The following is a 14,197-nucleotide window of genomic DNA, read 5'->3' as shown; positions in this document are numbered from 1 at the left end:
TTGGTTGTGCCTGGACGATGGCCATTTCAACCATTTAATTTAAGTGTATATACTTGAACTATACAAAATTTTGTACAGCAATTTTTGTACTGCTTGCTTCAAATCGATCTGTGACTGTGATCAAAAGTTACTAAGATCCTTTAAAAGCAAGATGATAGAGATGAGGGTGCAAAGAATGGCAAATTGGTTAAATCATTATACTTAGCCGTTTTGGCAATGCCAGCTACGTCTCATGCTTGCTGTTACGCAATACTGAGCCGTAAAGATTGCAGTATTTCTAAAAATAGAAGGTCCTTACGTATTGTTAAATATCAGTAGTCATTTGTGTATTGCCTTAGATGTCTCAACTGACCATATACTTTAGCTTGTGAGTTCTTTTTCATCATTTTGACTATTATTCTTTATTTCCAGCCTGTTCACAAGGCCTTTGTGCGAGAGATATCATTCTATTAATTGATGGGTCGGGAAGTATAAATGATGAAGATTTTATATTCGCAAAACAATGGGTTGTTAGAATGTTTGAAGATATGCAAGGAGAAATTGACATTGGTGCCACCAGGGTAATTCATGATATTGTCAAATCAACTAGGCAGGGTCTTGCATTATATTGTATAATTCCTGGGGTTTACAGACTTTTCGAAACAAGGACATGAGGTGGCGTAAGATGGTTTGAGTTATGACTTTGATTTGGGAGTTGTTTGATAATTATCAATGCATGTGGACTTATATCACATTTGGGCTTGTTTACGGCAGTAGCGACTTATACCAGTAATCTGCTGACACCAGTACATTGCAATTTAAGTAATACAGAACCCTAACATAAAACTACAAACCTTTTCATATGCCATCTCATAGTCCGAGAAGTCTTGATAGTGTCATCTCTGGTATCTGTGGGTCCAGCACCTAGGAATGTATCTGGCATGTTCTGATTAGCACTTTCTGTCTGTGTATTGGAGTGTTTCCACATTTTTATGTGAGATAGAGGATTGCATGGTTCCTCATCAGGTTTCAGGCAGGTGGTCTCTGCAGAGGCCCCTTATCATTGCTGGTCAGTCATGTCTTTTTCCCCTTACAAGTATGTATCTGGATGAATATCTAATTCGGATTTGTGACTGAATGAAAGATCATGTTTTGTCAATGGATAAAGTCATATTTGCTCTCTCTGAAATTAAATGTAAAATTTCTGCTTCAAATATGGCTGTGATCAAGTAACTGCTCACCTGTACAAAGGCTTGAGCTTATTTCAATAAGAAATCGTAAGGGTTCAGTAGAGAGCCTACATGGAACAGAAAAACAGTATCATAACATTCATTTGAATGAATTGTAATCACATTGTATGCTATTGTTTGACTTTTAATGTTATGTTTTCTCCAATTTTCAGGTTGGTATAATTGAATACAGTGGAGAATCAGCTTTCATGTGTGCATCTGGTGCTCTGAATCCAAAATATCGGGTAAAAGTTGGTTTCATATCACTTTTTCTGTCTTTCACCTATTTAAACTCACAAGTTTTCAATTTAGATTGAAGTAGAACTTGGCCAATATCCATTCAGATATCTGAGAGAAACCATCATGGAAATCAGCCAAATGAAAGGTTGTACTGCTACTGGTAATGCAATTACACAAGGCACCAAACATTTTGAAGCACTCGGTCGTGATAATGTTGACAAGATATTGGTTATTTTAACTGATGGAAGATCAAATGATGATGTTAAACAGCCAGCATTAGAAGCCAGACAGGAAGGTTATTGAGGATTTTTGTTAGTGAAAGTATTATTATACAGCCATTTGTTTGCAATTTTTAGCAGAAGATTCGAAAGAGCTAGGTTTTATGTATTCTTGACTTTGTCAGCTAGCTGACGTTTTATAGTTGGACTAACCAATTAGGCAGTGATCCTATATGAAGAAAGCAATAGGCACGTTTTGAACATTTTTTTTAGATATTGTAGTTGCTTCTCAGTTCTAGAGTAAATATGGAGACAAGATAGATTATATTTCATTTTCATTCTGATAAAGGAAAGAATATATGGCTTTTCGTATATTGAATACTATTACATTGATTCTGAAACTGCTATGCTTTTAGATAATATCTGTTTTGAAACTTCTTAATTCAAGGGATCAAAATAGTTGCCATTGGAATTGGATCTTTTAATCCTGACCAGCTACTGACAATTACTGGAAAAATTGTGTTAGCAGATAGTTTTGACGAATTGCCATCACTTCTTGAGGAAGTTCAAGATGAAATTATGTCAGATTATAGTTTCGATTCCATTGATGGAAAAGGTACAATTTTTTTTAAGTACTCTTGAATATAGGCTTTCCAAATTGAATGGCAATTTCTTATACGAGTTGGTTAGACTTAACAATAATCCTTTCAAAATTCTTTGCAAACTTTTGATTACCTGTGCGGGGTCACAGGTTTAAATCTTATGTGTAAATTATGTGCGAGAGGAGTGCTGGATTCCTCGCTGCTGTAGGTTGGTTTACATAACTGGTGGTCGGTTACGGCTTCATCCACCATGAAGTCCAAGCATCTGGAAACAAATAACTGGCTATCTAATCCATACCAGACATGGACCGGTAACTGGGCGAGAGGCTGTGGTTCAACATATGATTAAGCCATATTGTTGACTTTCCTCTCCAGCGGAATAAATATGTAGAATCCTATCCTATTTAACTACATTAGTTAATTTTAAAATCTAGAGATTTTTTGAGCATATCTAAGATAGGATTTGTGAATGAAAAATTTATTTTTTTTAAAGGAAATGCTGTTCAGTCTACATTCAATTTATACATTGGCACTTTGTTGTTGCATCGAATTCTAAGTTATTTCAACTAAGCCAAAACATATAATAGGTCGTAATGTAACTGATGAATTTGCATACCAGAGGAGCTCACTGTGATCTATAACTAAGTATTCACTAAAAATGGAATATGTTAATAGCGAAGAAAGAGTAATGTTTGTTTATAATGAATCTTTTTTTCTGAATTTTTACGGGTTCGTTTGTGGTGGAAGTGTTATATATTGAGATATTGAAATTATATTTTTATTAAAAATTGTGTTTGAACTTTTGTGTATTGGCCATGCTAGGATTGATTTAAGGAAAATACCCTTTGTTCATCTACCAGCTTATTCAAAAATATTAGCAACATTCTATTAGGTCTAGCTGATGTGAGCTGTGGATGTGATATTCAAGCATTTAGGAGATTAAAGGGAAGGCAAATAATTTGTAGTATCTTTACGCTGTCGACTAGTAATCCACCCTGCTTATTTGAGCTTGCGAGGTTTATTATATGCGTAAACGCAATGCACCAGTACGGTTATGCATTAACAAGTTTAGAGCATTGACTTTACTCAAGAGATAAAGACCAGCCAACAAACAATACGTACTGAAAAGTCTTCCCCTTTAATTAACCTAAATGAAACAGCGACATTTTTGACGAAATATCGGCCCTCGGAAAGGAATTTCAAAAAATGAAAGCAGTGGCCTTCTGACTACTTTTATGAAAAATTGTAGGTTCATTAGTTGCGAAAATAAGCTATTTTCACTCAATAACAACAACAATCCTGCAAAACGGCCCGTTTGTATGTTGTTTAGCGAGTGTAGTTTTAAATATTGTTTTTTTGCGGATTCCGAAGTGAACTTAACATGCGTTCTTCTCATAGATGCGATTCAAAACAACTCGTTGCGGTTAAAATTTGTCATATTGCCCTTTGGGCATATAGTTTTTATTCGTAGTATAAGTAATTTTGCAATGAAAAATGATACTGGAGCGAACTTGGATTCATCCAGGCTAAGAAAAGATCGCGCTGTTACCCTTTTTCGTCGGGGATTTCTTTATTGTTATTTCGTGTAAAATTGGGGTTTCCCCGCGTCGCCCGATAACTCGTGATCGGCGGCGATCAGCTGATCAATGTTTGCGACAAATACCGTGCTGTTCATATTATCTCTGCATGGGTGCTACCTTGAATTGGATTACATACTGGACAGCATTTTTCGCAATTGACTGGGAGGCGGCAGTACGTATCCTTCATGGAGGTGAGTGAAATATCAGTTCAAGTAGATGTAACGCATGTGATGTGTACCGGTATGCTTCCAGTGAAAAATAGTGTCAGTGTGTGGGATTATCTGACCCTAGTTTCGGAATTATCCATTTAGTCACAATATAAACTAACACATTTGCCTGGATCATGTCACGTTTTAGTGTTCATCAACGTTTACTTTTTATTTTAACACAGTACTCCGAGTCTGCCTGTAGTTGTTTATTTAGACATTATCCTGCTGATACTGCCAGATTGGACCTCAAGATACAGTATCAAGCCTGAGCAATCACTATAAATAACATTCATTGACATTATCGGTAAATAATTGCCATAGTTTTCAGTCTCTGTACACAGATCTGTAGATACAGCTAAGTTACAATTTTACAAAAAAACAACTATTATAGTGATCTAAAAATTTATATCTATATAGCAGTAGTTTGCAATTGGGAATTTAGGGATTGCTATTGGGGAACAAACGCACTACAAACAAGGTAAACACAAAGATTGGATATTATCACGCAATGAAAGTTGATCACAAACTGGGGAAACTACCCTAGTACTATTTCAACACAGGTATTAGTACTATTCATTAAAGCTAAGCTGGACAGAATAATCCCATCTTAATTTTAAAGCGCCAATATTATTTTTTCTTGTTTTGCTGGGTTCAAGCTGAAATGTCCTAGGTTCTTATACTTTTCTGTTTATTATCAGGACGATAAGGAACCTCTGGTCAACGTCGAGCCCCCGGTGGTATTGCTACGAACAACCAGGTATCGCTGGCTCATCTTGGCCATATTTGCATTGTTTTCTTTATTACAAAGTGCAGTATGGGATACATGGGGACCAATCAGTGTTTCAGCAACACAAGTCATTGGGTTTACAGATCGTAAGTGCTTTGAATAGATTTATATTGGGGAATACTATGTAGTAAATATCAATACATAGTTGATGGACTGTTACAGTTATCAGTGAGTGCATTTTATAAGGTTTTTTGTAAATTTCAATTAAATCTGAAGCACTCCAAACTGGCACGATAAATAAACTTTCAAAAAGAGGAGAAAAAAACACATGCATACCAGAAACAAAATTAAACTAGCATATTCAGAAATATCTTAAAGTTGTGTCAATTGCATTAAGGCCAGTTTGAGTAGTGGCCCAAATGTACAAACAATAGGATACTTTTTGCAGGTACAATATAAGTATGTGCAGTTGGGTCAAGCATTCTGTCGAAAAAGTATCTCATTCCCACTGAACTTCTCGAAGCAAAATAATTGATATAATCTCTGGTCTTTGCATATTATCTTATATAATAATTGTGTTGAAATGGTGTTGCAATCTTGCCAAAGGAACCCTCAGACTAAAGAATTTAGATGGCAATAAAATTTGGTGTATGTTTGATATAATATGCTGATTTTTTTTTCATTTATTGATGTAATTTCTTCAACCAGTCTTATTTTGTTTTAGTGATAGTGGCATAATTTTTTAAAATAAGGCTCTTTACTAGTCATGCAATTTTTTTTGTTATGAGTTTTTTATAGCCAATTCTGTTGCCATTTTTCAGATGATTATGATTTGCTTTCAAATTGGGCACCAATTGGAATTATGACAACAATGCCATTTTTCATATGGCTGATAAACAATAAAGGTGCAAGACTATCCGTTATATTTGGCGGGACACTGGTTGCAATGGGTACTGGACTACGATGCATACCTTTGCCATCGTCCACATGGAAATAGTATGTTATTTTGTACTTCCTGTTTTTATTCATTAAAAAGGACTTTCTTATAATCAAATTGTGACAAGTTTACCACATATTCGTTTTCAATATCATAACTTTGTTCTACATCCAACCTACTTGGAAGATTCAAACTATAATTGACTTCATCTGCTTTTTGTATCTTTTTTTTCAGTTTCATACATGCTGGTCAATTACTGAGTGCAATGGCAGGATGCCCTGTATTGGGTGCAGCTCCTTTAATATCCAACACATGGTTTCCTCCTAATGAAAGAGTGTTTGCTACTAGTTGCATGGTTTTAATTGGAAATATAGGTAGGGTTTGATAGTTATTGATAGATTATTTATTTTGAATATTGCCATGGTAAATAAAGTATGAGCAATCTCAACTTGTGACGTAGAGGATAAGTGAAAAAACAAGAGAGCGATGCTCAAATAAAATATGGACATGAAGAACAAAGCGAAGCAGTAGTCTATCTAACCTTTTACATTGCTGCTACCATCAAGAAAAATACGATTTTCGCGTAGCACGAGAGAGGAGGTCGAAGAACCGCTATAAATAATTAGTGTTAATTTTAAAGTGGTCATTACATACCGTAAGTGAAATACGAATCACATAGTGCCCACAGAATTTTTTTAAATAAATAAAAAGTAAAACCGATCCATAGGTCCATTTTGTGTCCGAAACATGAAGAGATACTCTCTATTCAGGCTTGGGGGTGTTCTGATTATACAGGAATCTAAATGAAAACACATGGTGAGATAGATACTGTATAATCAGGATTTAAGCTTGTGAGCATTGTGATAATATATGGCCTGACATACACGCACAAACAGTAGAAAAATACAAAAAATAAAGTGATGTATGCAACCACATATTAGCCTGGGCATGTTGGGTATTACATTGTCTTCAAAACCATAGTAAACTATCACTTAAGTTTATATATATATTACACTTTACCTAATCAAATAGCAATATGGATTAAACTAAGATGTTATATAAGTAGAGTATACAAATTCTGCATTGACTACAAATGAGTCAATGCAGAATTTCAGATTTATCGGTTTCTAATATTCCAGTTTCAGTCATGCGGCACTCTTATTATATCATTCATCTGTATCATATTTTCTAATACTGTTATCCTATTATTTTGTTTAGGTCATAGCTAAAATAAAATAATTTTCTTCTTGATTATTTTGAAGTGTTTGGAAAATAATCGTAATTCTGTTAAAATGAATTAATTCAGTGAGAAGTCTGAAATCAAATCAAAATCACAATTTTTATGGTAAAAGGTTGTTTTTACATGGCAGTGGTAGCTTGTACAGATCCTTGTTCATGGTGAAAGGAATATAAATGAAAATCTCAGTATAATATATTTAGGACCAAAACGAGCATTTTTTCGAACGAAAATTGATGAAATATTTCTCACTTCAATTTTTTTCGACTTCCCAAAACTTGCTTCTTGTCAGAGGCATTTTCTCACATAAATTGTTTAAAAGCAGCACATTGGCATTGTCTACTAGAGCATGTCGAATAAAATTGATTTCTGGCCCTAACAAACATATTTTCTGTCACATGCTTTGTATTATTTGAATTGTTACTGGTTTGAGTGTTTGAAAATTTGTGACATTGTTTATTGTCACTGTAGTTTTGGTATTTCATGCATATTAAATACGAGAATGAAATACATTGTATGAAATGGTACCATGATCAGAATTTCTATAGACCTATTGAAACCCTGATAGTATTAACGTAAGTACAATGCAAGTCAAAAATTTTAATAGCTATTAGTGAAAGCAAATATTTGCTCATAGGTAATGCAGCAAGTTTTCTAATCGGACCAGCCATTGTGAACAGACCAAACAATTGCACAGGTGGACAAAATCTTTCAACAACAACACATGCAACATATACAGATAGAAATGAAGTTATGACAAATGTAACATTGGCCCCAATTGTTCCACTAACAACTACTTCATGTTCAGATAATACAGAAGAAATGAGGTGAAATTACCATGCATTTTACTATATCAATCTCAATGATTACCTAAATGATATTTTACTTTGCATATTGGTATTCTGGATAAATTTTATTAATTGCATATAAAAATTATTCTCTTCAATTTAGACTTTCTGAAATGTGTTAAGTTTTTATTGAAATGTCTCTATAAGTTGTTTTTTTGTTGGATAATTAATAAAACAATGTACAGCATCAAACATGATGATTTAAATTCTGATGTGGTTTTTCAATCGACCCAGGTTTTTTTTAAAATGAATTTTGTGAAATTTTATGACCCAAGAATATGATCAAACACCTCGGATATAATTAATACAAAACAATCATTTTCACATAACATTTATTTCACCAGAAATCACTTCAAAGTGCACTAATGAAAAAGATGCGCTTGTTTCCCCATCAGTGAGTTTTTGAGATCATGGTGTGGCCTTGCTAAAGCGTAACATAATAGATCATGACAAGTTTTTTCGTTGTGATACTTCTCACATGTAGGATTAATGAGAACCAACAGTTCAATATGGAATGAAAAATAAACAATAAAATTTACAACAAAATAAATCAAGTTTCATGGTTTAAAAAAAGCAAATGATCCAAAACTTCGCCCCATGTTGGGAAGCACTGTCTTCCACTATGAGTGAAATTTAAAGTAGATATATGTGCTGATACCCTAAACAGATAGAACTCAACTTGTGATCAGCTTATAAGCTAAATGCTTTATGCCCCAAATACATCAATTCCACCTGTTAGATGCTCGTTTTATTCCAATTCTTTTTAATTTTTTTAACAGAAAGCAGATCAAATATTATTTGTATGGAGAGTTTGCGATTGCAGTTTTAATTCTCGTTTCTATTGTAATCTTCTTCCGAAACAAGCCAGATGTGCCACCTAGTGTATCTGCTGGGATAGAAAGGCTTGACATTTTAGTAAGTAAACTTATTGGAGGTTCTCAAACTTGTGACGCTTTTAATTTTTGTAATAAAAATCATGACACAGTAAAACAAAAATTTTGACTTCATCAACATATTAGGATAACAAAGATTTTTACTCTACAGATGCATGTAACCTCGTAGAGAAAGGCCTGTCATCCGGTTAACAGTCTATATCGGTATAGGATTAGTTAGCCAGTTATTTTGTTTTCAGAGTCATGGATTTGATGGTGAAGGAATCCATAACCGCCCAGCTGTTAAGTGAACCCACCCTACAGCGGTGAGAAGTCCAGCAATCCTCTCGCACGTAATTATCCCCTACAGCAGTGGTTCTTAAAGTATGGGTCGCGACCCAAACATGGGTCGCGGAAGGTTTAAAAATGGGTCGCGACAAGGTCGTCAATGCAAGGGCAATCTAAGAGGAGAAGGACGAATTTTCAGTTTTCCCAATGTTTCAATTTAGCTTCTAAACTCTGGTATTTAAAAATAATGAAATATAAAATTTCATTCACGGAAAGAACTGTCTTGAGCTCATTGTTACATCACAATTCTGATATGCCAGTCACGTGTAATATTTTTATGGTATCGGTAACCATGCACGTCGCTTGTCGTTGTGTTGACCGCGTGGAATGTCGTCTTAGTGGATTAAAATAACCAAAAATGGGTGTCTTTTTGGTAATGTAAATTGTAATAGACGACGCAATGGAAAAGCTCGCTTCTCGACATTAGATTATTCAATATCTAGAGAAAATGTGACTTCATCCCGAGGCCCCATTTACCGCGAACGAAGCAGTGTGTGCACATTTGATGAGTGAAAAGTTGTATATTGCGAGAGATACCGAAGGCCAGCTAGGATGTCGTGTTTGCGACGGACAGCGGATGCCTTTTCTGCTTCCATTCGCGACAAGGCACTTGTGCGAGCGAGGATATTTGGCACTGACGGTTATCAAAACTAAGCTCGCAATCGCCTCGATACTAGTGACAACTTGCGATTGCGTTAAGTAAAATAGAGCTGTGTATTGAAGATATAATGAAAAGGGAATTTCAGTTTCATCGATCTCACTGAGTCAATGGACGGACTGTTTCTAATAAATAGTTGTCTGTATTTGAGTCAAACTGTACAAACATTAAAAACACATTTTGCGTTATTTAGGATTGGGTCGCGAGTATTCATAAAACTCAGATTTGGGTCGCGCTCGAAAAAGTTTAAGAACCACTGCCCTACAGGATGCGAACCTGTGAGTCCACATGAGTAATCAAAGGTGCTGTGACAAGCGTATTTCTAACACTTGGCATGATACGCCACACCGCCAAGCTTTGGTTGCTCGAACTACATGTGGTATCTTGCTCCACATCGCTGAGCTTTAGTTGCTTGAACTACATGTGGTAGTTCAGCACTAGGTAATATAATAATGGTTACATCCATTCAGCAACCGAGCCAACTGTTGAATTATAATCCCATGTTAAACTGGTGAATCTGGTGAATTGAGAACACATTAAGGGTCCAGTTCATTTTCACCAGTGGAAAGCTCATGGAAATTTTATTGTTATCAAGATAACAATTTCATTTTCTTGTAAATACAGGCAGGATTAAAGACATTATCAAAAAAATATTCATTTTGGGTTGTTACAATATCATTTGCTCTTGCTTGTGGTGCGTTCTATGGTTGGTTTGGTATTGTTACAGTTCTGATGACTCCACATAATGTATCAGAGGTGAGTTTGGTGATGATATTGCTGTGTTTTTAAGGGGTGTTGTCTTAGTAGAATTTGCTCAAAGCAAGGTTATGTGAACTCACTCAGAAATAAAAGAAAACAGATACGAGATTCCACATAATTAAAATTCTTGGAAATTTGTTTTTCTTGGAAAATTTTTACACAGTACACTGACAGTGGAAGTTTACAGTCAACTGAGTTTTACTACTGACTCTCTGTCATGATTTTTGTATTTCTTCTTTTGGCAGACCGAGGTTGGAAATGTTGCTTTTGTGATGACAATATGTGGAAGCGTATTGGGAATTTTAACTGGATGGTAGGCTTGATTTTTTATTATTATTTTTGACTCCCCGAAAATGCATCATGTCAGAGGTATCATTCTCAGATAAATTATGTAAGAGCAGGCTTTGTTTACTAGTGCATGCTGAATAAAAAAATTTATTATACCTAGCAATAATATTATTTTAAATAGTAATGGATTTTTGTAAAATATATACAGCAAAAATGTTCAAGAACATCTCAAGAGCAGTAGAATTGTGCTAAAGTCAGCTTTAATTCAATCTGACATATGTTTTCACACATAAAATTGTGTTGAAGAAATCACCCTTGTCCCTATATATCAGGGGTGGGCACACCGCGGCTCGCCAGACTTTTTGTGCGGCTCTTCTCGCTAACATAAATTATTATCCAAATTTTAACTAACTTTTTACTAAAAACTTTAATGTAAACTCTTTTAATTTATTAAAAGTCGTAAAGAAGTTTTCGTCAATGATTAGGACAAATTATGTTTTAGTTTGAAAATCGCTGTAGCGTTGAATTTTGAATTTCAGTCAAGTCAGCAAATCTTTCGCCACAATGGTCAATGTTCATTGATGCGTCGGCGGTATTGCAGCTTGATTGCGGTTAGTTAGTCTATCTAAGGTAATGTGCGATATGTCCTCAATTAAAAAAGTACGAAGATGAAAAGAGTGGTTGTCAAGTCAGAATGGGAAGAACGTACGGATTTACCAGTCAAGAGAATAAACCTTTGTGCTTAAACTGTCATAAGCTACTAAGTCAGAATGAAGTCAGCAATGTTAATGGCACCATGAAACGAATCATGGAAACCCTCGTAAATCAGCTATAAGGAGCACAAATTAAATGAGCTGAAACTGTGCATATATTTGAGTATAGCTGCCTTTTTATCTATTTATTGTTTTTAGACTCTTGTGTGAACTTCTTTTCTGTTCATGGTATTTCGATAATATTATTAAATTCACAAAATCTGCGGCTCTTTCAAAGTTCTGCCTTGCATCATGCGGCTCTTATACTAAAAAATTGTGCCCACACCTGCTATATATGTTATTATGTGTATGTAAAGTTCTAATCTACACAAATCCTACTAGGGCATGAGACTACGAAGGCAAAGATGCATCGGCAAGCTTCCCATTGACATAAACATTGCTTATTAAATCTTCGTGCCACTGATTGCAATACTCAGTGGAAATATTACATTGCTGGCCATACATTGATACAAATATATAAGCTATATATTCATTTCTAGGTTTGCTGATAGAATAAAAGGGAAGTTGAAATGGCTATTATTCTCATGTTATATAATAATGGCTGTTGTATTTTTGTATCTTGCAATCATAATATTGGATTGGATCAACGTGCCTCCATTCAAATTCACTGAAGGTAAAAATATTTATTGTATAGTGTGAAATTTTTCATATATTCCTACCAGTGAGGTAGCGAAGTGAGATCAAAGTCAAAATCTCATTCACTATACATAGATTGGTGAATTCAGTTTATTGCAATCATGCCACACCCAAAAATGTAGCAAAAAAAGTATATTTTAGCACAAATATCATTTTACAATACTTTTATGTGAGTGGTGTTTTACAGTAAACACTTGATCAAGTACCAATTTTTATTTCAATTTTGCAAAATGAATGTGATTTCCATATCTGTCATATTGTCACACAATGTACAATTGTCTAAAACAGTTGTTTTCAACCTTTTCAATGCATTCCTTCTCGCCTATTTCAGATCCCTTCATTCCCTTTTCGCCATGCATGAAAACACGGTTTCCATTCGTTGTTCATTCTTCGATGAAATATTATCTATTGTTATGCGAAAATTGCACTTCTGATTTTGCACAGTTTGTAATGTGTGGATGAAGATCTGTTACCTTTTTGGTCGGAAAATGCTGCTCTAAGAGATATGAAAAACATGATCCAACATGCCATCACTGTTTTACCAGCAAAGATGTTTTAGATGCAAGCCCAGGAAAGAGATTTCCTAGACCTGATACCCCATCCTTAATCTAAATGCCAATGAAATGTTTCTACATCTACGAATAATGACTTCTTTATACATTAGCGGGATTTTGGGTCAGTTTCATACTGTTTGGAAGTTTTTCAAGTGTAATTCAACCACTTGGCATGGAGTTGACAGCTGATATTGCTTATCCAGTTAGTGAAGGAACTTCAATATCCGTTGTTACCTGGTTTATCATGTTGAGCATGTTCATCTTCTTGCTGATATTGAATTCAGTCCCTAGTAAGTATTTTCCTTTTTTGCCTGAAGTATATCTGAAATGTTTTATTTACAGCTGAATATCAATATTTTATATATTGTGTGGTATAGATATGTACACTACTTTTGTGAATATATTATATTCCTTCAGTTGATTTAAAGAATTAAAGGGGATGAGAAATAAATAAAGAATTCAAGAATTAGTGACATTTTTACTGAAAGCTAGACCAGAGACTGTGGCATGCTATTGATTGAGTCAAAACAGAGTAAAATTTTATCCTTGCCTTTCCTTGTGATATGTTCAAGTGACTATTCATATGAAAAAATATTTATAAAGATTGGAAAATCTATATTCCTATGGATTGTTGTCACTCTGTGTATATTTAGCAATGTCCAATTCTCTATTCAGATCAAGATATTTCCATCTACTTGGTGTTAATTTTTACTGGCCTTGCTGCTCCATTTTTAGCTATATCAGCGAAGAATGAAAACGTTCGACTTGAATTGGATAAAAATACAAGAACATCAAACAGGCATAATCCTAGCAGTATAGTTAACTAGCAGTAGTTACTTAAGAAATTCAGTCCAGTTGCGAAATTTGGATGTGAGCAAGACTTCTTGAATATGTGTGCAAAACGTTTGCCAAACTTGATGTTTATGTGAAAAATTTTAACTTTTATAATTGAAAGTCTGAAATTCTGCCAAGGATGCAAAATTTCGACCCTGACTTCTGGGATTTATAAAATGCAGTTCCAGCCCCATGGCTCTGGTTTAACATTGATAGACAACTTTCATACCTAAACAAATGATCTTGATTTGCCATCTTCTAAATCTTAAATATCATTTTATATTTGTTATTACCATAATAACCATTTTAACCTCCTCAACCGACGCTGTTACATAGAGTAACATGCTGCTAACCTTGTACATCCTGAAATCATATACAGCATCGCATTTTTAGTTCTATTATTACTGGTTCTTACTTTTGTGCTTTTAGTCCTGCTTTAAGTGCATTATGAGATAATAGTGTCTGTAAAATGTGCAATATTGTAAATTTATGGAAACTAAATTGTGCAATTGAGTTTACGATTTATCGTTATATAGATTTTAAATCATATATATGTAATATATATTATTTCATCGCATATGTTTGTGCTCAATGCACTGTTATGGACATACTAGTATTTCCTTCTAGTGATGTAGTTTGGCTTTTATAATGTTAATGTTGTAGGCTCGC

The 14,197-nt window shown here is 34.5% G+C and overlaps 2 protein-coding genes across 8 annotated transcripts in view; both read left to right on the top strand.

Annotated features, from left to right (window-relative positions):
• Positions 1-3,460, top strand: part of LOC120342501 (sushi, von Willebrand factor type A, EGF and pentraxin domain-containing protein 1-like) — a 52,343-nt gene extending 48,883 nt beyond the window's left edge. For all 5 annotated transcript variants that reach the window (XM_078110542.1, XM_078110540.1, XM_039411352.2 and 2 more), the window contains 5 exons: positions 412-560; positions 1,382-1,453; positions 1,521-1,743; positions 2,115-2,282; positions 2,762-3,460. In XM_078110542.1, the coding sequence (XP_077966668.1) occupies positions 412-560; positions 1,382-1,453; positions 1,521-1,743; positions 2,115-2,282; positions 2,762-2,838 (689 nt within the window). In that variant the 3' untranslated portion in view covers positions 2,839-3,460. The remainder of the gene's footprint in view (positions 1-411; positions 561-1,381; positions 1,454-1,520; positions 1,744-2,114; positions 2,283-2,761) is intronic.
• A 333-nt stretch (positions 3,461-3,793) lies between these two features.
• LOC120342520 (solute carrier family 49 member 4 homolog) lies at positions 3,794-14,105 on the top strand. 3 transcript variants are annotated; one of them, XM_039411388.2, is made up of 11 exons: positions 3,794-4,039; positions 4,756-4,930; positions 5,606-5,780; positions 5,956-6,095; positions 7,596-7,785; positions 8,586-8,721; positions 10,309-10,440; positions 10,689-10,756; positions 11,984-12,117; positions 12,805-12,984; positions 13,370-14,105. In XM_039411388.2, the coding sequence occupies exons 1-11, from the start codon at positions 4,034-4,036 to the stop codon at positions 13,519-13,521; spliced, it is 1,488 nt and encodes a 495-aa protein (XP_039267322.2). In that variant the 5' UTR covers positions 3,794-4,033; the 3' UTR covers positions 13,522-14,105. The 3 variants fall into 3 exon arrangements, with proteins under 3 accessions (XP_039267322.2, XP_039267324.2, XP_039267323.2); XM_039411389.2 differs by having other exon boundaries at positions 3,966-4,039; positions 4,756-4,814; XM_039411390.2 differs by lacking the exon at positions 13,370-14,105 and having other exon boundaries at positions 12,472-12,946.
• Positions 14,106-14,197: the final 92 nt, after the last annotated feature.

The sequence above is a fragment of the Styela clava genome, chromosome 3 (assembly GCF_964204865.1).
Source record: "Styela clava chromosome 3, kaStyClav1.hap1.2, whole genome shotgun sequence".
Classification (NCBI taxonomy): domain Eukaryota; kingdom Metazoa; phylum Chordata; class Ascidiacea; order Stolidobranchia; family Styelidae; genus Styela; species Styela clava.
The sequence above is the reverse complement of the archived record's forward strand: the minus strand, read 5'-3'. Positions and strand labels throughout refer to the sequence as shown.

Bases quoted from the DNA above. Each gene is read 5' to 3' on its own strand.
- LOC120342520 (XM_039411388.2), top strand. The intron at 5,781-5,955 runs GTATGTTATTTT...CTTTTTTTTCAG, and splicing joins CCATCGTCCACATGGAAATA to TTTCATACATGCTGGTCAAT. The intron at 7,786-8,585 runs GTGAAATTACCA...TTTTTTTAACAG, and splicing joins GATAATACAGAAGAAATGAG to AAAGCAGATCAAATATTATT.